The sequence below is a fragment of the Peromyscus eremicus genome, chromosome 4 (assembly GCF_949786415.1).
Source record: "Peromyscus eremicus chromosome 4, PerEre_H2_v1, whole genome shotgun sequence".
NCBI classification, from domain to species: domain Eukaryota; kingdom Metazoa; phylum Chordata; class Mammalia; order Rodentia; family Cricetidae; genus Peromyscus; species Peromyscus eremicus.
This window is the reverse complement of record NC_081419.1, coordinates 5263603-5284977: the sequence shown is the minus strand read 5'-3', so window position 1 is coordinate 5284977 and position 21375 is coordinate 5263603. Positions and strand designations below refer to the sequence as shown.

The 21375-nt window shown below is 54.6% G+C and overlaps 1 protein-coding gene across 1 annotated transcript in view; it reads right to left on the bottom strand.

Moving 5' to 3' along the window:
• Positions 1 to 21054, bottom strand: part of Ncs1 (neuronal calcium sensor 1) — a 52723-nt gene extending 31669 nt beyond the window's left edge. Inside the window, exon 1 of the mRNA XM_059260026.1 lies at positions 20941 to 21054. Coding sequence (XP_059116009.1) covers positions 20941 to 21004 — 64 coding nt within the window. The 5' untranslated portion in view covers positions 21005 to 21054. The remainder of the gene's footprint in view (positions 1 to 20940) is intronic.
• Between the last annotated feature and the right edge of the window lie 321 nt (positions 21055 to 21375).

Here is a 21375-nt window from a genome sequence, read left to right as displayed (position 1 = left end):
GCTCCCAGCGGGACACAGCCCTGGGGCTCTGTCATGGGCTGGGGCTTGAACTTCCTAATGTGTGATTTGTATGAGTGCACCTGGTTTGGGCTGACTTTCTTTCCCCGGCACATTCCTGTGGCCAGGTCTGTAAGCACTACTGAGGGCAAGGCTTTTGATGAACACCAGATGTGGGGTACCCTGAAGGGTGCATCACTTTTTGGTCAAGACCCTGTTGGGGCCATGTGTAGGCTGGGTTACTTCTGAACACGTTGTCTAACCTCTTTGAACTCAGAATCCTCATCTCTAAAACAGCATATAAACTCCCAGCAGGATCCTGGGAAAGGAAGGGTTCTTTAGAATCCTGCAGTTCAGGGGAGCTGGAGTGCAGAGCTGTGAGGAAGGATGGAGCTGGGCACCCATCCCCCTTCTACTGGCCCTGCTGAGAACCAGAACTGCAGAGGGAGAGAAACACACACACACACACACACACACACACACACACACACACACACACACACACCGCCACCAGCAGCCTTTATCTCCTCAGGCCTGCTGACACCCTCCTAAGCTCCCGCCTAAGTAGAGAAGCCCAGAGTACCCCGTGCCTCCTCCCACCCACCCCCCACCCCTCCCCGCAGCTACTGAAGCTTCTTCAGGCTCCTCCTCCTCTCCACGCAGTCTGCCAAGAGTGAACACAAGAGCCGGTCCCAGGAGCCCAGGATAAACGTTGAGTCTGATTTTCATTTCCCTAAAGCAAAATACCTCTCTCCTGATTGAAGCTCAGCTCAAACATGGTAGGAACAGAACGCCAGTGCTGGCAGCCCCCACGGAGGGAAGGTGCCTGCTACCGCAGGAGAGAAGGAAGGCAGACTGCCGTCTGCGGTAACCCAGTAACTGATCCAGACCCCACTTGAGTCTCCAGACACAAGGACTGCCCTCTGGGCCACCCACCCCGCCCGGTGCCAATGCAAGCGGGGCCTTGGGAGAACCTCACAAGAGAGAGAAACAGGCCCTCTGGGGCCTGGCCTTCCACCCCAGTCCCTTCAGTCCTGATGCCCTTGATCAGCAAATAGTCTCCTTCCAGAAGGGCAGCAGGGCCTTCCTGTGCTCAGGTGCTGGAGCACTTTCCAAACACCCTCACGAGCTCTAAAGGGTCAATCTGGGCCCTACACCCCTCCGCGATCCAGCTCAGTCCCTCACTCCCTCTCTCTCTGCTATTGACTGCCCTGGCTGTAAACACCCCTGCCATGGTCATGGTCTTCAGGTCCTCTCAGGTCCAGCCTGCCCCCTCCCTTACCCTTACTGAGTGAGTCAGTTCTACACAGCACAGAGGAGTCCTTCCCTGCCGTCTGCTCAGCACGGAGGTCTCCCTGCAACACTGCTCCTCTGGGTGTCTATTCTGATTAGTTTTTTGTCAACTTGACATAAATTAGGGTCATCTGAGAAGGAACCTCAAATGCCACCATCAGAGCTGTAGACAAGTCTGTGGGGCACTTTCTTGATTAACGACTGAGGTGGGAGGCTCCGCCCACTGGGGGTGGTGCCATCCCTGGGCTGGTGGTCCTGGGTTGTATAACAAAGCAGGCTGAGCAAGCCAGTAAGCAGCATCCCTCCATGGCCTCTGCATCAGCTCCTGCCTCCAGGTTCCTGCCTTCCTGGAGTTCCTGTCCTGTAGAGTGGCTGTAAGCTGTAAGATAAAATAAACCCTTCCCTCCCCAGATCGCTTTTTATCACAGCAGCAGACAGCAAACCAGGTTAGTGGTAATGACAACTTCCTCAGAGAAAAGGGACACATTTCTTCTACTCTGCTACACTCAGCTACGTCTGTATCCCTTCCACCCTGCTACACACCGTACCTCATTCCCTCAAGAAGTCCCAGGTGACTCCCCCAGAACCTAGTCACTCCATCCTCTCAGGGTCTCATTTCCCCATGAAAGTGAGGCATCTTGGGTGAGAGAGGGTTAAGCTCCTTGGGCCTCACTAAACCACCTGGCTCTCCTGCTCCCTGTGCTTCACTGGGCGACAGGAGTGGAGGTCCTGGCAACCCACCCAGGCTTCCGACTCAATGCATAATCTTAGTCCTGGGGCTTCCTCGCAATCCCAGGGAAAGGCTCCAGAGTCCCCAGATCCCAGCCACAAGATGACCAACCCAGGCAAGTCAGCTGGGTCCAGTAAGAGCACTTCCCAGCAAAGGAAAATGGACGGGACAACAGCTTCATGTCCTGAGAAGGGCAGAGGGCCACAAGGGGACCGGAAGTTGGGCCTAATTCTGGCGTGTGGGGACCCTGCCTGGCTCTAGCTCCAGCACTTGGAATCACGGCTCCGAGCAGACAGAGATAACATGACAGCACTTGCCGAGGGCCTGGCACCAAGCCGGCAATGCTACTGTGATTACCCCACGCCTCTGCCAGGCAGAGAGAAACAGCTCCTGCCCTGCCCGCTGCTCTTCCCCCAAAGAGGTCAGAGACTGACCCTGCCTAGACAGAGACTGACCCTGCCCTGAATCCCTGGGCCCTCCCTTAACATGACACAGAGAGCAGGGCTCCTGGATCAGCCCTCTTCAGGCCCCTCCTGGAGCAGGATGGTAACAGCCCAGCCTCCAGCTGGCAGGCGCTATTTCTACCCATGTTAGCTGTGCCAGCCCAGCTGGGCGGCTCAGGGCTGGGCACACCACAAATCAACAGGGAAGACATACAGGCCCTGCCTGCCTCCCCCACACTCCACCCTCTGTGCAACAGCTCTTACCCTCCCCCACTCTGCCCACAGAGATGCTATGGCAACTGGTAGAGACTGCTCTTTGGGTGGCCACACACTAGGCCCTTCACCCGGGCTGCATCTGAGCCCCACACGGACAGGAGTCACAGGCTGTGGCAAAGCCACTTCCCTCATAAGCAGAATCCCACCCGATGGTTAAGCTCCCAAGGCTAATCAGACGCAAAGACTCCTGGCCAGGCTTCTCCCCCTGGCACCCAGCCTCCCATCTCTTCCCCTCACATCCCCCGCAGCCTGGTTTCTGTGTGTGGAGACTAGGGCAACACACAAAGCCTTGTTTCAGCGATGTTGAGTACAAGGTCTCTCAGCCTCTAAGGCACCTTAAGGCTGGACTGGACCAGCTTTGCTCCCTGACTTCTAAGACACCACCACCCCCGAGCTCACAGCACAGAGCACTCCACACTCTCCCACGAACGGCCTTGGTTCAAATAGAGAGGCACAGCTACCTGGTCATGCTAAGACCCCAGTGGACGCACATGCATGCCACTCTGAGCCTTGCTTCCTCTTGGCACAGGGCTGCTGACGGAGCCAACAGGAAAATAGACGTGGCAAACAGCCCAGCCCTGGACACAGGGACATTGCTGTCATTACTCTGGTGACAAGTGGTGGTGTCAGAATAAAACAGTGAGGCTCTCATTGCCTTCTGGGTGGAGGTGGGAGATGCAGCTGGCAGAGCCAAGCTACGGTGTTAGCACACACTAAAGCAGACAGCTTCCGGCTGCTGTCAGGGAGAGGAGCCAGGCCCTAGAGGGAGCACAGATGCGAGACTGCTCAGAGCCATCCAAATCTCAAGTTCAATCCCATTTCCCTCCTAGTCCCTCAGATCTCCTGAGCCCCAGCTGTTTCCATTGGCTGAGCTCAGGGGCTGCACCCGCCCCGTGTTGAAAGACCTCACTGACAGTCCACTGTGAGTAAGAAAACCCCGAGGCTCCAGAGAGGCAACAGCATGCCACCAAAATCATACAAACAGTGGCAGGGCATAGCAAATCAGAGGCTCAGCAACCTGTGTCCTTTCCCCAGGCTCAAAGGTCTCAGCCTGGGATGGTTACACCCACCGAGAGCCTGGTGAGCCCCTAGGCTGGTGAGAGCACCTGCTGTGTGGCAATGGGGGGGGTGAGGCTTTGGGGTACTGTCCAGCAGGGCACACGGGCGCTTGCCATCACCACAGCAGCCCTTGTTGGAAGAAGAGGCAGTCATCAGTTCTCTCATCTGATGAAGGGATAGCAGTATGCAGGAGGAGAGTGCTGCCCCTGGAGGAGGGCCATGCACTGAAGGGTCCAAGAGTTCCCTCAAGGTGCTCCCCACAGACTCCCTGAGGAGAGAGGGCTGGTGGTACCCTGGAGTTGAGAGACTCCAAGCAGCCATCAAAAGCAAGGTTTGAGGGATAGAGAGATGGTTCAGACGGTGCCTGAGTTCAGATCCCCAGGATCTGTCACTGGGTGTGACAGAGAGTGCATGAAATCCCAGCGCTGGGGGGAGGGGGGGGGAAGATCCTTGAAGCTCATTGGCCAGCCAGTCTAGCCAATCAGTGAGCTCCAGGTTCACTGAGAGACCTGGTCTCAAAAAGTGAAGTGGAGAGGAGCTGAGAAAGACACCTGATTATTGACCACAACATGTGTATGCACACACACACACACACACACACACACACACACACACACACACACGGCAAGTTTTGATTCAAAGTTTGCATTCTGGCTCAAATATGTCTATAAATGTTACTATCTGCCCTATCATTTGTGGATTTTATTTTACTCCAGAAACAAGATCATAAACCATAGTGATTTTAATTTCTATGTCAGCCAAACCAACTTTCCCCCCAAACTGAAGTCAAACTACAGAAAGGCGCACCTTGCCTTGTGGATTCCAGCAGTGGCGGAAGGAAGAAGTAGCCAGAGCAGCTCCCAGCATGCCATGGTAGCACACCCCGGAATCATGCTGTCAGGCAAAGAGCTTGATGCTCTCACCCAAAGGTGAAGCTACCTGCCCAAACTCATCTGCAGTGGAGGTGGAAACAGTAGCAGGGTCTATGGAACCCCAGAACATCCTGGAGAAGGTAAGTGTTTGACACATCCCCCAAGTGCATGCTGGGAGATGATTCCTTTACATGTGACCCCACTCTCACAGAGTTTAGGATTCCTTATCAAAAGTTCCACATATTGCTGGGCGGTAGTGGCACACGCCTTTAATCCCAGCACTTGGGAGGCAGAGGCAGGCAGATCTTTGTGAGTTCGAGGCCAGCCTGGTCTACGTATCAAGTTCCATGACAGCCTGGACTGTTACACAAAGAAACTCTGTCTTGAAAAACCAAAAGTTCCACATATCTAGAGATTATTCTGTATTAGGGGATAATTTGTATATTCATAATGAGACATCCCCGGGGAGAGGTCTCAGATCAAAACCCAATACCCATCTTCTATATGCAACCCGAGGGTGGTTTTGTACGGGATTTTTAGGGCAACCAAGTTTTTGCTGCAACCCGTCCCATGAGGTCTGGTGTGGAATTTTCCATAGTAGTCTCTTGTCACTGTTCAAAGGTGATGACTTCCAGAACAGTAATGCAGAACCTGCTCCAGCTCATTGGGTACCAAATCTCTGGCCCAGACGGACTCTCCAGTATAGCAAAGGCCCTCAGCTTCTGCTGGTCCATCTGCTTGCACTGACTCACCTAAGTTCAGGTCCAGTCTTGACCACGTCCAACGGTATAACAGTGGACACACCAACTAACTTCTCTGAGTCTCGGCTTTTCTTTCTGGAAACAGGAAGTTAAAACCTACCCCAGTTGCACACATGAGAAAAAGACAGGCAGAAATGCCGATGACCACGGCCTTGGGTCATGAAAAATGACTCTGCCACTGCTGAATGTACAGTCCTAGCCTTCCAGATTGCTGCACGCTCCAACAAACAGGTATGCGTGCCTGTGTCTGGTGGTGGACAGTACTGGGTGGTGTGTAGTGGGTGCTTAGTACACAGGTTCCCACAGAAGGTGCTCAGTAGCCAGAGTACTTGCTGCGATGTCCCCAGCCATACTTCTCTCTTCGGAACATGCACATACAATGTATATACACATGAGCAACACAAAAGTGGCCCCTGGAACTGGCCCCGGCCCAAGCCTTCTCTACTACCAGACTGGGAACCTTGCAAGAGAAGGGATCCTCTAGGGGATGAACGCCACCTTCTGTGCCCCTCAGGAAGATGCTGGTGTGGGTTTTTTCCTGCAGACTCCCAGTGGGGGTGGGGGTCACTTCTTCAGCTTTCATACAGCTCGGCCCCACAATGCTTCCCAGACTGCCTATGCTATTGATCGTGCCAAGAGGCACCAAGACAGTATTCAACTCTCAGAGGGACCTTTCACTAAACTTGGTCATTCTTTCTGTACTTGTCACTTTGGGGCAACTGAACCTCAGTTTCCTCATCTGCAAAATGGGAGTAGTGATATTTTCCTGATAGGATGGTCTTTTTTTTTAAAATATATTTAAAAAATTTTTTCATTGGTGTTTTGTCATGGGTGTAGTGTCCCCTGGAACTGGAGTTACAGACAGTTGTGAGCTGCCACGTGGGTGCTGGGAATTGAACCTGGGTCCTCTGGAAGAACAGCCAATGCTCTTAACTGCTGAGTCATCTCTGCAGCCCCCTGATAGAATGGTCTTAAGACACATGGGATTTTTCAGTTCTTCATCTATCAAACACTTACAGCAGGTCAGACTCTGAGCTGGGCTTTGGAGACACAGCAGTGACCCCCATGGGCTCCTGTCCTCCAAGCCCCTAATATAACCAGGACAGACCTGAAGTACAGCTGTCTAGTCACCCACGCGATAAGAAAGGAAAGATCACAGTGACAAATTGAAAGTGGGGGCATAGTTCACTTGGTAGAGAGCCTGCCTAGCATGCACAGAGCCGTGAGTTCAATCCCAGCACCCTATAAGACTGCACCATAATCGGTGCATGCCTGTGATCCCAGCACTTGGGTCAATCCATATAGCAAGTGGGAGGCCAGCCTGGGCTACATGGGACTGTCTGAGATGGGAGTGGGGGTTGAGGAGCGGAGGGAAGCAGGCAGAGCAGGACTCCACCCTGGCCTGGAGGGTGGAGGACAAGGCTGTATGGAGGTTTACCCAGGAGCACAGAGCAGTCCTCTGACAGGCAGAAGAGAGCGGAGGGACTCTGTCAGAAGCAGCTGTCTGCCCAGCTCAAACCTCACAGAGCACAGGAGGTGCCTCAGGTGGCCACAGGCTGCTGGAACAAAGCCTTAGCCACTGGAGGCTGCTGCTGTCCAGGCAGAGAGAACATGACAAGTGTCCAGAAGCATTAGCAACTGCTGCCGTTGTTAATTAATGTGTCACAGAAGCCACAGGAGAAGCAGCAGCACGCAGGACCTACGGGCAGGACCTGGGCACCCCCATCCCTACCACAGGCCACCTCCCTCCTGTCCCACAGCCCACCTTTCCACTTCAGTTCATGCCTTCCTGATCCCTTCCCTCCGTCCTGGGATGGGCACACACCGGGCTAGTCACCATCCCGCAGCTCAGGCATGCCTGATCAGTCACGGTTGCTAATATCACAACCCATGGAGCAAAGAAGCCCAGAAAAGGAGTAGGGGAAGGGTGGTGAGGGATTCCCATTGCAGAACAGAGGAGAGGGGCGAAATGAGACACCCCCCCCCAAAGAAGGATGCAAAGCCCCCACCCAGGGGATAACTAGCCAAACTGGCAGACATTGTTGGGGAGGGAAGCAGCCCCGCCTTTAGTCAGCTCCTCCCACTTCCCCTCCTGCCCAGGACTCAGTGACTCTGCTCTAGAAACCCCTGAGCTCCAGTTCCAGCAGAGACCCAGGAAAGTTCTGGGGCATGAATTCCAAGGCATCTTGCTAGGACTGTTGGAATACACACAGTTCCAGGCAAACAATGTGCTCGTGCTGCTTATGGAGCTGGCCCTTTAAGAGCCAGGGTAGGGGCGTGGCCTGACCTGCTCACCAAAGAGGAGGCACCCCAGTGACTCAACCTTGCGCTGGTAGTGCAGAAGAACTGGAGGACCCGAGCTGGCTGGGCAGGAGGGTGGCTGCTGTCAGCCACCAGTAAAAGTGACGGGTACAGAGGCACAGGTAGAGAGAACATGACAGAGTCCAGAAGGCACCGGAAGTCAGGCTGTGACCTTGACCACAGCATCTGCTGGTCCCTTATCTCCTAGGCTAGAGTATCCCCAGCTACTTTACATCCTGTTTCCCAAGCTGCTTCTCAATGGGGGGGGCGGGGGTTGGGGGGCTAGCCACTGTGCACCAAGCTCAGCAGGCACCTCCTGGGGCAGAGACCACCGTCCCTCCTTCTGTGGATAAGAACCAGAAGCTCGGGAGACTGGGGATGTTAGTAGAGTGCTGGCCTAGCATGCGCAAGGTCCTGGATTAGGTCCCCAGCACTTCGGAGGCACGGGGATCAGAGGTTCAAGGTCATCCTCAGCTACACAGGGAGTTTGAAGCCAACCTGGGCTACGTGAGATGCTGTCAAGAAAGGAAGGAAGGAGGGAGGGAGAGAAGGAAGGAAGTGAAAAGGCTTCTGGACATGGCTCGATTGGCAAAGTGTTTGCCCCGGAAGTATGAGGACCTGGCTTCAGACCCCCAGTAGAAAGTGTGGTGGGTGTGTCTATAATTCCAATGCTGGGGAGAAGCATCAAGGGCCCTGGGGGCTCACTGGCCAGTCTAGCAAATCGGTGAGCAATAAGTTAGCCGGGCGGTGGTGGCACACGCCTTTAATCCCAGCACTCAGGAGGCAGAGGCAGGTGGATCTCTGTGAGTTCGAGGCCAGCCTGGTCTACAGAGTGAGATCCAGGAAAAGTGCAAAGCTACACAGAGAAACTCTGCCTCGAAACACATAAATAAATAAATAAATAAATAAATAAATAAATAAATAAATAAATAAATAAATAAATAAATAAGTTAGGGAGCAACTGAGAAAACACCCAGCCTGCGCCTGTGGTTTCCATATGTATACACACGCCCACCTGCAAAGTTCAGAGGCAGATGTAGCGGGGCTTGTCTCCATCCTGGCGGCTCACCCTCTCACCTGTCCAGTTGGGAGTGTTTGGTGGGTGCAGCACAGAACTCCAGCCACCAGCGTCTGCCTCCTCCCAAACCACCTCCTGGCTACAGGCCCTCAGAGCAGCCCAGTCCCGATGCTTTCATACCAGAAGCCACTGCCAGACAAACCTTCTGGCCCAAATCTACCCTGCCTCCTACTCCTCCCTGCACAGGGCTACCCACGTCAGCAAAGGAATGCACAAGACAGGGGCGCCGAGGCCAGGTAGGTCCCCATTACACCAACAGCTTGTCTTGACATTTAAACCAGACTCACTTCCGTTTCTTCTTATGAGTGACATGTAGGCCAGAGAACCAACTGTCAATGCCGGCTTGTGTCAGCACCACAGGGTAAACTGAGGCAGATAGTCTATAACCACTTTCTCGACCAGGAAATGAGAAATAAAGAGGCAGTCCTAGGAACTCTTCAGCCAGCTGGGCCTCCCCCTGGGCCCAGGGTCCCCTGCCTTCCTTCCAAAGTTGCAGGGCATCCTTCCCAGAATGCCCTAGGGCACTGTCAGTGGCACCCTCAGCTCCTCCAATGCAGGGAAACAGGCATCCCAGCCAGAGCCCCTAAAGCAGGAGCCTCTATGTTTTGATGGCTGCTGCTAGTTTTAATTAAGATCATGTTCCCCTTGAGCCCAGCAAGGGCCCCATGACAAGCAGTCAGAAGATAATAGTGACCCTGCCTGGTTGGCTGTGTGGGCTACAGAGCCCCAGAGGGTTCTGGGACCATGGCAAGAAGCCCAGTGCCCAGGAGCACAGGCTTTGAGCAGGCCCAGCTCCCTGTTTGCACAGTGCACACTATGTATTTTTGAACAGAAGGAAAGCATTTGCCTCCCCCCACAGTGCCAAAAATAGCCCCATCTCCTGCTCTGAAGGGGAGCTGTAGTTCCTACCAAGAGGCAGGTGCAGGAGGGCGGGAAGGAGGGATGAGTGGCTGGCTGTCTCCCCAGCCACAGGGGACTGTGGTCTCCGCTAGGCCTAATCTGCTAAAGCCCTGGAGCCCCCAGACCCAGAAGGGGTCCCAGGAGAAAGGAGCAAGCGCAAGTCAGGGTAGTGAGGCAGACTCAGGATGGATTGGAAGAAGCCTGGCCCATCCATAAGCTGTTTACTTCCATCTTGGCTTTTCTATTCATCTCCACAAATGTGTTGTGGGGCGGGGTGGGACAGACAGACCTGAGCCTGCAAAGAGCACCACCTTCAGCCTCATGGCTCAGAGCCAAGTGCAGGAGAGTTAAACACACTGTCACCACCCCATCCAAGATAGACACCGGCAGGTAGGGCCGCTGGGCCTTGGTGCCAGTTGTGAGTGCTGAGGATGGGTCAAGGGAGGTGGCCTACTCCTCTGAGCATCCGAAGCACGGTTCAAAGTTCATCCACCCACACTGTATGGAGCCTGCAAGGGGCGTGGCTCCCTCCATGGATGTGTGAAGCCACCAGGACACAGTAGGAGAGAGTGTCAGGCCCCTCACTAGGGTCTTCACATCCACCCTTCTAGGCAGGGTTCAGTCACTTTGCCCATTTCACAGATTGCTCCTGGGCTCTGCAGGAAAGGGCTGAGCAGATTTCCCCAGTAGGAATTGGGAGAAAGATTTGAAGCTGGCCTTGGGGGAGGGAATCCCCGAGCTGCAGTTCCCCAGAGCAGACAATAGACAGCAGGCAGACCTCATGGCTCCATGCCCCTCCCTCCCCAAGATGCACAGAAGAGCAGGCTGAAGGGCAGAGGAAGTAAGGGCCTGGTGTGTGCTTCCAAGTCCAAACCATTTTCTGGTTCCCACAGCAACTCTTGGTTAAAAAATAATAACAATAAAAGAAAACTGGAAAGAGGCCACTGTCCCCAAAAGGCCAAAGCTGTGGGGGACCTGGGCAGCTGTGGCCCCAGGCTGGAGTGAGAGAACAGTGGCACCCTATGCTGAAACCTGGAGCCCCAAATAAAGAAAGCAAAGTGTGCTATTTCTGCCCGGGTTAAACATTCCTCAGAGTCGCATTCCTCCACTCGCCGGAATCCAGAACACAGGGGCTCTGAGTCCACCAGCTCCTGGGCCACTGTGGGAAGCCAGGCGTGTCAGAACCAGGCCTTTCCCAGGCCCCCAACCTGCGCTCCTCAAACCAGGAGAGCCCCCCACCCCGCAAAGCTGAATAATCCATCTCCCCAGAGCTGAGATATATGACATCACACCATACAGACAAAAGGACAGACAGGAAGGCAGAGACTGTCTGAGAGGGTGTCCAGGTACAAGGCCTTGGCTGGACCCAGCCCCCTACCCCCGGCAATTCCCAGGGACCACTGGCTAGCTGTGCCGGCCAAGTGGGATCAAAGGAAAAGGCCCAGAAAGAAAGGTCTGGAAAGCTTATGGGGACAATGGAAGCCATATCTGCCTGCCTGTGCCTGCCTGTGCCTGCCTGCCTGTGGCTGCCTGTCCTGCCTGTGCCTGCCTGTGCCTGCCTGTGCCTGCCTGCCTGCCTGTGCCTGCCTGTGCCTGCCTGTCCTGCCTGTGCCTGCCTGCCTGTGCCTGCCTGTCCTGCCTGTGCCTGCCTGCCTGTGCCTGCCTGTCCTGCCTGTGCCTGCCTGCCTGTGCCTGCCTGTGCCTGCCTGCCTGTGCCTGCCTGCCTGTGCCTGCCTGCCTATGCCTGCCTGCCTGTGCCTGCCTGCCTGCCTGCCCCATAGCAGCTGTACAGCTACCAAAAGCCACAAGACATGGTCTAAGCCTTAAGGAGCTGACGGTCACTGAAGACTCTATGTCACTGTGTCCCTGAATCCACACACATCCACGAGGACTGGGTCTCCTCCTTTATCCAAAGACACATCCTAAGGCAGCTAGACTGTGCCAAGCACTGGGCAGGGCACTCAAGGGCACTCTGGGTCTTTTCTCACCCTTGGGCATCTCATCTCCCAGCCCCAGCCTGCCATAAAAGCAGGAACAGTCAGTCAAGTGCCTGCTAGAGGACCTGAGAGCCAACACCTGTAAGAGCTGGGGAAGCTGAATCTCAACTACAGTTGAGGAGAGCACAGATCCCCGGAGCTCACTGGCCAGCCAGCCTAACCAACCAGCGAGGTCCCAGGTCGGTGAGAGATCCTGACTCCAAAGATAAGGTGGAAGATACATGACAACAGCCTCTAGACTCCACACACATGCACCCATCGTCAGCACACATGCACACACACACACACACACACACATGCACCCATCGTCAGCACACATGCACACACACACACACACACACACATGCACCCATCGTCAGCACACACACACACGCACCCATCATCAGCACACACACACACACACACACACATGCACCCATCGTCAGCGCACATGCACACACACACACACACACACACACACACACACACACACACACACGGGTAGTGCAGATACTGGAAAATGGGGAGCACTACTCTCAAGCTCAGAGGCTGGGGGCCCTCCATGAGATCCCAGAGCCAGGCACATTATTTTCATCTGCCTCCCTTGGGGTGGGATGTTGGGAGAGCCCTGAAGGCTGGGGACTGTGATCAACAGTCCCCTGCATACTCCTGACCACGCTCACCAGACACCTCCAGTGCTTCCGATAAGATCGCCCTCCCACAGGGCCTCACCTCTGCCTCCTTCCTGCAGAGCCAAGGCAGAAGTTGCTCAAACATCCATGGGAGGCAAGACATCCTACTCACTGCCTGGCCTCACACCCACCCTACAATACAGAACACTCGGCCAGTGTCCAACACTCCAGGGACGGGCACTCACTACCCTGTGCTCAGAGATCACAACGGAAAGGGCCTGGTTTTGGTCACACAGGGATGAGATTAGCCTGAGCCCCAAGACTGATGCTAACTGGCTAAAAGACCTTGGTATGCCCCTGGGCCTGCCTGGGCTTGCTTCCCACTTTCTGTAAAATGGGCATCAGCCCTCATTCTCAGCCATGGGGAGAGGGGGACAACTGTAATAGGTGACACTGCTCCCTGTCAACACTCCTGTCACCAAGCTCTTCCCTAATACATCAGTTCCCATTACATCATTCATCCCAGGGGCACTCCCTCATGTCCACCAGCAGCAAGACTCCAATGACGACCAGGAAAAGGCAGCCATATTTCCCAGTCCCAGAGCCACTGGCTGAGGTGGCCTCTGGCCGATGCGAGGTCTCCCTCTCCAGCCACCACCCCTAAATCTATCTGCATTTACAACCTGCAAAGAGCTACCCCCCAACATACACACCCAGACACGGTGTGTATTCATGCACAGACTGAGATGGCTCACCCACTCCTAACACATGGCATGACCTTGTCACACTCAGAATATGCACACGTGAGTCAGAGCTTGCACATGTGACCCTCAGCCCCTATCCAGCCTGCAACACCCACACAGACACCCACGCATGCTCACACTTAACCCACACAGCCCCACAGAGCCTTCTCAGAGCTTTCTACTAACATGGGCTGGGTGTTAAGTACTCAGTCCCAGGGTTGGATGGGACCAGGCTCAAACTTGCCCAAACTATAGCCACAGGTTGGTTCTTGTCATGTCCCTACCCTACCCCGAAACTTCCCTGTCTTTATCTTCGAGAGGGACATACAGGGCTCCCAGGAGGAGTGGATGATGATGCTCCTGAGCATTGAGCATGGTCCTGGGCCACAGGAACACGCATCATCAGTGGGTCTCTCACTGTCACCACAGATTCTAGCCATCTGCTGCTTTCAGATTCTCCACCATCCTTGGTGAACAAAGGGGGCGGGACTAAGAAGAGCTGACAAACCCAACACTACACTCCCAACCCCACCACCCCTGCATTATTGGGGAGTTGTCATCTCAACTCCCAGATGAGGATCCTGAGATGTTAAGAACCCAGAACAGGGCTCAGGGGCTAAGAGCACGTATCACTCTTGCAGAAGACCCAGGTTTGGTTCCCAGTATCCATATCAGGCAGCTCACATTGCTGTAGCTTCAGTTCTAAGGGATTCAATGCTCTCTTCTGGCCTCTGCAGATATCTGCATGCACGCACACACACACACACACACACACACACACACACACACACACACATACGCACACGCACACGCACACGCACACACACCTTCAGTGACCAACACAGAATGCTCCTTTCGATTAACATTGAGTTTTTTCTTACAGAACTTCTCAGAACGAAGCACAGCAGACGCCTTCATTAAAGTAGCAAAGACACACCCACCAAACCCCAACACATTCTGGCAAAAAGAAGGTGTCCTGGCAAGAGTGCAGGGCCCACAGTCTCTCACACTTACTGTGCAGTCTTGGGAGAGAGGTACTGAGAAATCAGGGCTTTGAGGACCGTGCACATAATTCTGTTGGTAGAGTGTCTGATTAGCATGTGCAAACCCCTGGGTTCCATCCCCAGCACTACACAAACAGAGCGGGGTGGTGCTTGCTGTAATCATAGCCTTTGGGGAGGGAGGCAGGAGGATTAGAAGTTCAAGCACATCCTTGTCTACATGGTGAATTTTAGGCCAGCCTGAGCTACATGAGACTGTCTCAAAAACTAACCAAGATGGATGGATGGATGGATGGATGGATGGATGGATGGATGGATATTTGTGCAAGTCTCTCCTTAAAGATAAACAATCCAAAATGAGATTATGGAGTTAAAGCCATGGTACATTTTAAAAGGCTTTTTTTTTTCTTTTGAGCAGAGTCTCTCTGTGCATTCTGGGCTGACTCTGAAGTCTCACTTCCCTCCTTCCATCTCTGGAGTGTTCTAGAATTACAGCATGAGCCTCCACACTGGCTTAAAAGGCTTTTGGTTCAAACTGGCTGATGTGCTTTCCAGAAGGGCACTCTAACCACCTTTTCGGCAACAGAGGGGGCGCGTGGGTCACCTTGCTGCATTCTTACCAGCACTGGCTGTCACTGTTGGACTCCACGGCTGCCAATCTCGGGGGAAGAAAAGAGGAAGTTCGCGATCTCAAGTTCATCTCCTTCATTTACTGTTAAATAGAACTGAATCTTTGATCTGGAAGACTCTCGGGGCCATGCGGTTGAAGGCCCTGGTATATGTGTACCTACATGCATGCATACGCATGTGTGTGTTCATGCAGGTTCACTAGGCAAGGACTCTAACAACTGAGCCACACCCCCAGCCCATGTATAAAGACTCAAAACAGAAACATTCATCGCAGCTCTACAATGGGGTAGAAGCAATTTAGCTGTCTAGTAACAGAGGATTAAATAGACACATGTTGCATGCATATGTTGCAACATTAAAAATAAGCAAACAAACAAAACTGATTTAGGCCCGTGGGAGAGCTGAATGGGTAAAAGCTCTTCTCCCTGGACTGGAGACCTGAGTTCAATCCCAGAACCCACATGTTAGAAAAAGAGAACCGACTCCCAATTTGTCCTCTGACCTAAACACACACACACACACACACACACACACACACACACACACACACACACCACATACGCACACAAAATTAATAATGGAATTAACAAAAAATTAAAGTTAGAAATTAAAAGTAGACAACCCCAAAGCTATAGAATGGTGAAGATTGACTATGGAGTCCCTCTGAAGTACCCCTGGACTCTGTCAGACCACCCCAGTGACACCCTGAGTTCATTGCCATGATCTCCCTTGGTTCCTATTACTGCCTCCTTCATTTTTTGGACTATAGCCAAGAATGCTCTTTCCAAACCTAACCTCACAGTGCCCCCCAACTCTGTCACCTCCCTTCCACGGCTCCCCACCTATCTTGGAAAATATCCAAGTTCCTGTCTATGACCTGAGAGTGACTCTAGTGAGGCCCACTCACCCCCAGTGTCCCCACAGCCTGTGCCACAAGGGCCTCAAACCTTGACCTGGAGCAGGGGGCGCTCAGTCCTGAGGTGGTATGGGCTGCCGGGACAAGGACCTGCAGAGACACTTGGGGTTGGGAGAGCTGTCTGGGGAGGGGACAGGAGGAGCCAGTCACATGTCACGTACAGAGTGAGTGACAGGGACAGGGAAGAGCCCAGGTTCCATGGCCCAAGTCCTACACTGACCAGTCAGATGCATACACCCGCAGCCTGCGGAGAACCGAAACTGGATTGCCTGGGGAAGCACTGGACCACACTATCTCCTCCATGTACCCCGACTCCTCCTCAACTTACCATGAAGCCCATTTTCCAGAGAAGGAGGGAGGGTCTCCTCCTACCACAGGAAATGGCTAGAACCTCCCAATATTTAGGTTACTGAGCCCTAATCCTGCCCCGGAACCCTGCTGCCTTGAGGCCCCATGCCCTTTCAGGCCCTCAAAGCATTGTCTTTTCCTGTGGAACCATGCAACCATGCAGACAGGGGTCACAGCCAAATACACTGGGACCCAGAGAAGATATGTGGCTAACTCAAGGCCACAGAGCCTGTAGGGGACCTCGCCTACTCTCCACAGAGCTGGACTGTCCTATTAAGTACCCACCTCAGCACTGAGTCTCTCCTAAGTTTCTCCTGCTGCTTTGTCCCACCCCAGTGAAGGGAGGAAGGGGGCCAGGGACAACAGAAAGCCCTTTCTCTGGTCCTTCCCTCTCCTGGTCAGGGATGACCTGCCCACCACATCCCCATGGAGCCATCACTCCAGTTCTGGAAATTGTCCCAAGATGTATGGCAGAGACTGCCTCCCCGGCGGCTTCTCTCTGACCCATAAGAGTTGGGCAGAGGTACTGAGCAGGGAGCACCCTTCCTCCTATACAGCAGACTTCTCTGGGTCCCTGGACAGCCCCAAACCAGAAACCCAAAAGTCCAACTGTAACTCCCTGCCCCTCTCAGCCTGACCCCAGCCAGACCCTCCACCCCAGGCCCTCAGGGTGTCCACTGCTGCACAGCCATGGAACACACTCATCCCCTCTCTTCCTAATCTGCTATGTGCTAGAAACAGCCGGGATATCTGGGAAGAAGCAGAAGAGGCTCAAGGTTGGCAGGCAAGGTCAAGGCCAAGCTGAAACTGACCAAGTGACAAGAAGTGACCTCTCCTCCCCCAACTCCTGAACGGAGAGGAGCCAGCGCTAGTGTGGGATGGGGAGAGACCATGGAAAATAAAGGCATCTCTACCCCTGGCACGCACTGAGACCAGAACAAAGGATTCGTGTGCCACCTGGCCAGTTTCCACTGGAGGCAGGACCTGTGTCTCCCGTTCCTTCTTATCCGTGTGCCCAGCAGAGTGGGCACTCAGTGAATGGCAGACTGGGGCAGTTCCATCATGACCAAGTGAGGTGGTAGGATGCCATGCAAAAGCAAGACCCTACTGGGCCTCAGGAAAAATAGCTCAGAACTCACTCCATCCTGAATGGCTTTGCTAGGCACACAGACTGGGACCGCAGGAAGAGCTGTCTGCAGAGATGAAACCCATGAACGAAGGACTTAAGGCTGATTCATGACGAAGCTCGAAGCTGAGGCTGGGGCTCATTGATAGAGCACTTAATTATCGTGTGTGAGGTCCTGGGTTCTATCCGAGCAATGGAGGAGAAGAGGGTGTGAATAATAATGCATTCAAAGCAATAGCGACATGTTTGGGAATAGTCACTAGCTACTTACTCCACTGGCCACATTTACACCCCTGCTCACTTCCTCCTACCAAGACCATACCCATTTTGCAGAGGAGAAAAGCAAGGCTCAGCTAGGATATATCCCTCAGCTTGAATATACAGGGATGCAACCGCCTCATCAATCAGCTCAAAGAGAGTGAGGCAGACCGCCCAGAACCCCTACTGCTGCTCACGCCAGTCTGTGAGTCCTACCTGGGGCAGGGGCAGAGGCAGAAGGGTCTCCCCCTCTGCTAACCTGCTGCCCTTGGAGATGGAGGAAATTGCAGTGAAGGTGAGCACACACCATGTCAGTAAATAGTCTCTCTGCACAGGAAGAACACCGGAAGTTCCAGGGCATTAGCAGGAAAGATGCTCATCTTCAGGCAGGCTGAAGTCAGATGTATTGTCAAGTCCTCATGGAGGCTTCAGCCCTTCCCCTGCTTACACACGCGCACACACACGCACACACACACGCACACACACGCGCACACACACGCACACACACGCACACACACCACACCACACCACACCACACCACACCACACCACACCACAAACTGTAATAGATCCACACCACCCAGGATGGTACCCAGCATAGACTCAGGCGGGACCATTGGGCCCCCAGTGGTACAGGATTGTCAGAGACCCACAGCATCAGTCAGAGCTATGGTTCTTCGTCTCCCCAGAACCAAGAACCAAAATCAATACATGATTATCTTGCTCTCATTCCATGTGTTGGTTCGTGTGTGTGCGTGTGCGTGTGCGTATGCGTGTGCGTGTGCGTGTGCGCGCGTGTGTGTGTGTGTGTGTGTGTGTGTGTGTGTGTGTGTGTGTAGATACACTCTACCCTTGTGAATGCAGATGGAGGCCAGAGGTCAATGCTAGTGTCTTCTCCTATGGCTCTCCACATTATTTTGCTTTTAAAGGTTTCTATTTTTAACTATGTGTGGGGGAGAGGGGTTATGCATGTGAGTGCAGAGGCCATAGAAACTTTGGCTTACACTGAGCTTGAATTACAGACAGTTGTGAGCCACAGACATGGGTGCTGGGAATCGAACTCTGGTCTTTAAGAAATAGCGGTGCTCATTCTTAGCACTAAGCTATAATCCCAACCCCTCCACCTTATTGTTTGAGGCAGTGTCTCTTAATGAACCCAGAGCTCACCATTTCAGCTAGACTGGCTGGCCAGTGAGCTCCCAGGATCCCTCTGTGTCCGCCTCCCAGCTACAGACATGAGGTACCGTATCCGGCTCTTTCATAAGTGGGTACTGGGGATGTGAACTCAGATCCTCATGCTTGCTCTGAGCCATCTCTCTGGCCTCAGGACTCACACTTTTAAGGATCCAATCCCAGAGCTCAGCCCAGACCTAAGGGAAGAGCTGCCCAAGTACCAGGGACTTTGCACACTCTTCAGGAGATGGTGACATTTGGGATTCCTTCCTGGATGATGCTTCTCTTGACCCCCTTACTCAGAATTCCCCCGGAAGAAGAAGTAGACATTGCCAACACCTCATGAGAAAGAAAAAGTACGAGTGGGGCCTGCCCCAGGCTGCAGGCACTCTCTGCTTTACCTGAAGAGATGAGTTTACTTCCACAAAGATCTGCAGACCTATTAAGTGTCCACACTGGGAGAGGTGGCTGTTGGTCACACAAAGGCCTGCCTGGAGGGAGCTGGCTTCCACAGGGAGACAGTTCAGAGGCAAGTGAATCCCCCTACCCCTAATAAGGCCTTAGTGGAGGAAGAGCGCCCTGACCAAAACTACTCTACATCACAAAGGCTCAGCAGAGTACCACTAAGCCCAAGCCTGACAGTTTGCTGGCCCCATTCTCCTCAAGTTGATGGGCAGGCCCTACAGAGATGGGGCTGGCAAAGGATCTTGACCCTTCTGGGTCTTCTGAATCCAGACTCCACCAGCATGGACCAGCATGGACCAGCATGGGCCAGCATGGGCCAGCATGGGCCAGCACGGGAAAGAGAAGCACAGAAGGGCTCTTTGCTATAAGCCTGAGGTCTCTCCCTGAAGAGGCATACCCAGGTGCCGTTCCCAGTGCTGTGACAGGCTAGGTGTACCACCTCGCTTCTCTCAGGCCGTTTCCTCTCTGTGAACAGCTGTAGTGCCTAGAACATGCCAAGTTGTTGGTATACAGTTATGCTAAGGACGAAGCTAATGGTGCATGACACATTCAATAAGCAGGACACTGACTTCACATGCCTCCAGCCTTCCTACCATGGAGACAGCCTGGTACACCGCATACCATTTCTGGAGAAGTCCATGGAGCTCTCTGCCCTCCCCAGACCCTGGGGTCCCGGGGTGTCCCACCCACAGACTAACTGCTAAGGACTGTGGGCCACACCTTGGAGGGTCCAGTCAACCTCATAAACAGTAACAAGCTAGAAAAGGCCACCCACCCACTCTGGAAAGAGAGAGCGGGAGACTTGGGCTTGGAGGGGCACATCCCCAGGAGCAGTTCCTGGATGTGACCACCCTGAGGCCCAATTCCTCAGGCTGGGGCCAGGAGAGCACAATCAGTAAGGCCCCCTTTGTTCTAAGTCTATGGAGAGTGAGGAGCATGGGGCTAAGGCACTGGGTTGGCCAAGACCTGCGAACGTGCCCCCTGGAAGACCGGCATGGGGGCTGGGGGAGAGCAGAGGCCATGCACTGGACTAGAGCCTCCATCTACACCCTGCTGCCAGTCAACTGCCTGTCTTTCCGGGTGGTGCAGAGATGGCTAAGTCAAAGCTGCCGAGGACCCACTTCGGGGTCCACCCCAAGACCAGGCCACTGCTGCCTTGCAAGTCAAACAGCCTGGCAGAGGTCCTTCCACACACTCATCCATCTCCTGCTTCCCAAAGTAAAAGTGGGTGGTCAGGACCTATAGCAGTGAGCCCTGGGTGAGCAGGGCCACCCTGGAGAGGCTGCTAGGAGGGGGACACCTGGTGAGGAGACACTGCAGATGCAGAGACAGGAGATCTGTGAAGTTGGGCAAGTGGAGAGCCACACCTGAGAGTGATCTAGAGGACTGTGGAACGGGACAGACCTTCCTTTATCCGTCAGCTCCGGCTGTAGAAACCCATTTCCTGGTGCGGCAAACAGACAGGAGCAAGGAAAAGAGGGCACGGAGAATACATCCAAGAGGGCGCCCAGGACCCTTGGACCCTGCCGTCGTCACTGCCTGAGCGCTCTACCAGTCTCGCCACCCCTCTCCTTCCCAACACACAGTCACATTTGCCAGGGAGGGGGCGACAGGCCAACCTCGCAGCGACAAGAGCCGCAGCATCATCATTAGGCATGAATCACCCACCCACCCCGCTCCAAGCAGCAGAGCCACACTACGCCCGGGCGCCCCCTCCCGGGACCACCACCCCCCGCCCTGGCACAGTCGGAGCCCTTAGAACTGGAGGGGGGCCGCGAGTGGGCTGGGGATGCCCTGAGGACCTGGGATGGTCCCCAGCACACGCTGACAGGCGACATCCTGCCAGGGCCGGGGGCGGGGGCGCGGGTAGAACAATGGGCCAGGTGCGGGGCAGGGGCGCGGCCGGGAAGGGCGGAGGGAAGGTCGTGGCTCGACGGGGGATCGGGGATCGGGGCTCACTCACAGTAGGTTTTTCTGGTCAGCTCCTCCACAACTTCAGGCTTCAACTTGCTGTTGGATTTCCCCATGCTCGGCGGCCGCGGCCCCCGCTCCCCGGGCCGGACCCGCTTGGGGCGCCCAGCGGGAGCGGCTGGGTCGGGCCGGGGCGCGCGGAGGCCGGCAGGCCGGACTGGGCCGGGCCGGGGCCGCGCCTTTGTCTGGCCGTGCCCGCGCGTCCCGTGCGCGGGACTCCGGCGGGCTGCGCGACCGCGGCTGGCTGCTCGAGGGGCCTCGGGGACCGGGCGGCGAGGGCCAGGCCTTGGCGGTGCAGGCGGCCACGGCGCGGAGTTGCGCGGGGCTGGGCGCCGCAGCCGCCGGCGCTCGGTAGCCGCGGTCGTCCCTGGTTACTGGGCTGCGCAGCACATGCTCGCTGCCGCTGCGCCGCCGCCGCCCCTGCGCT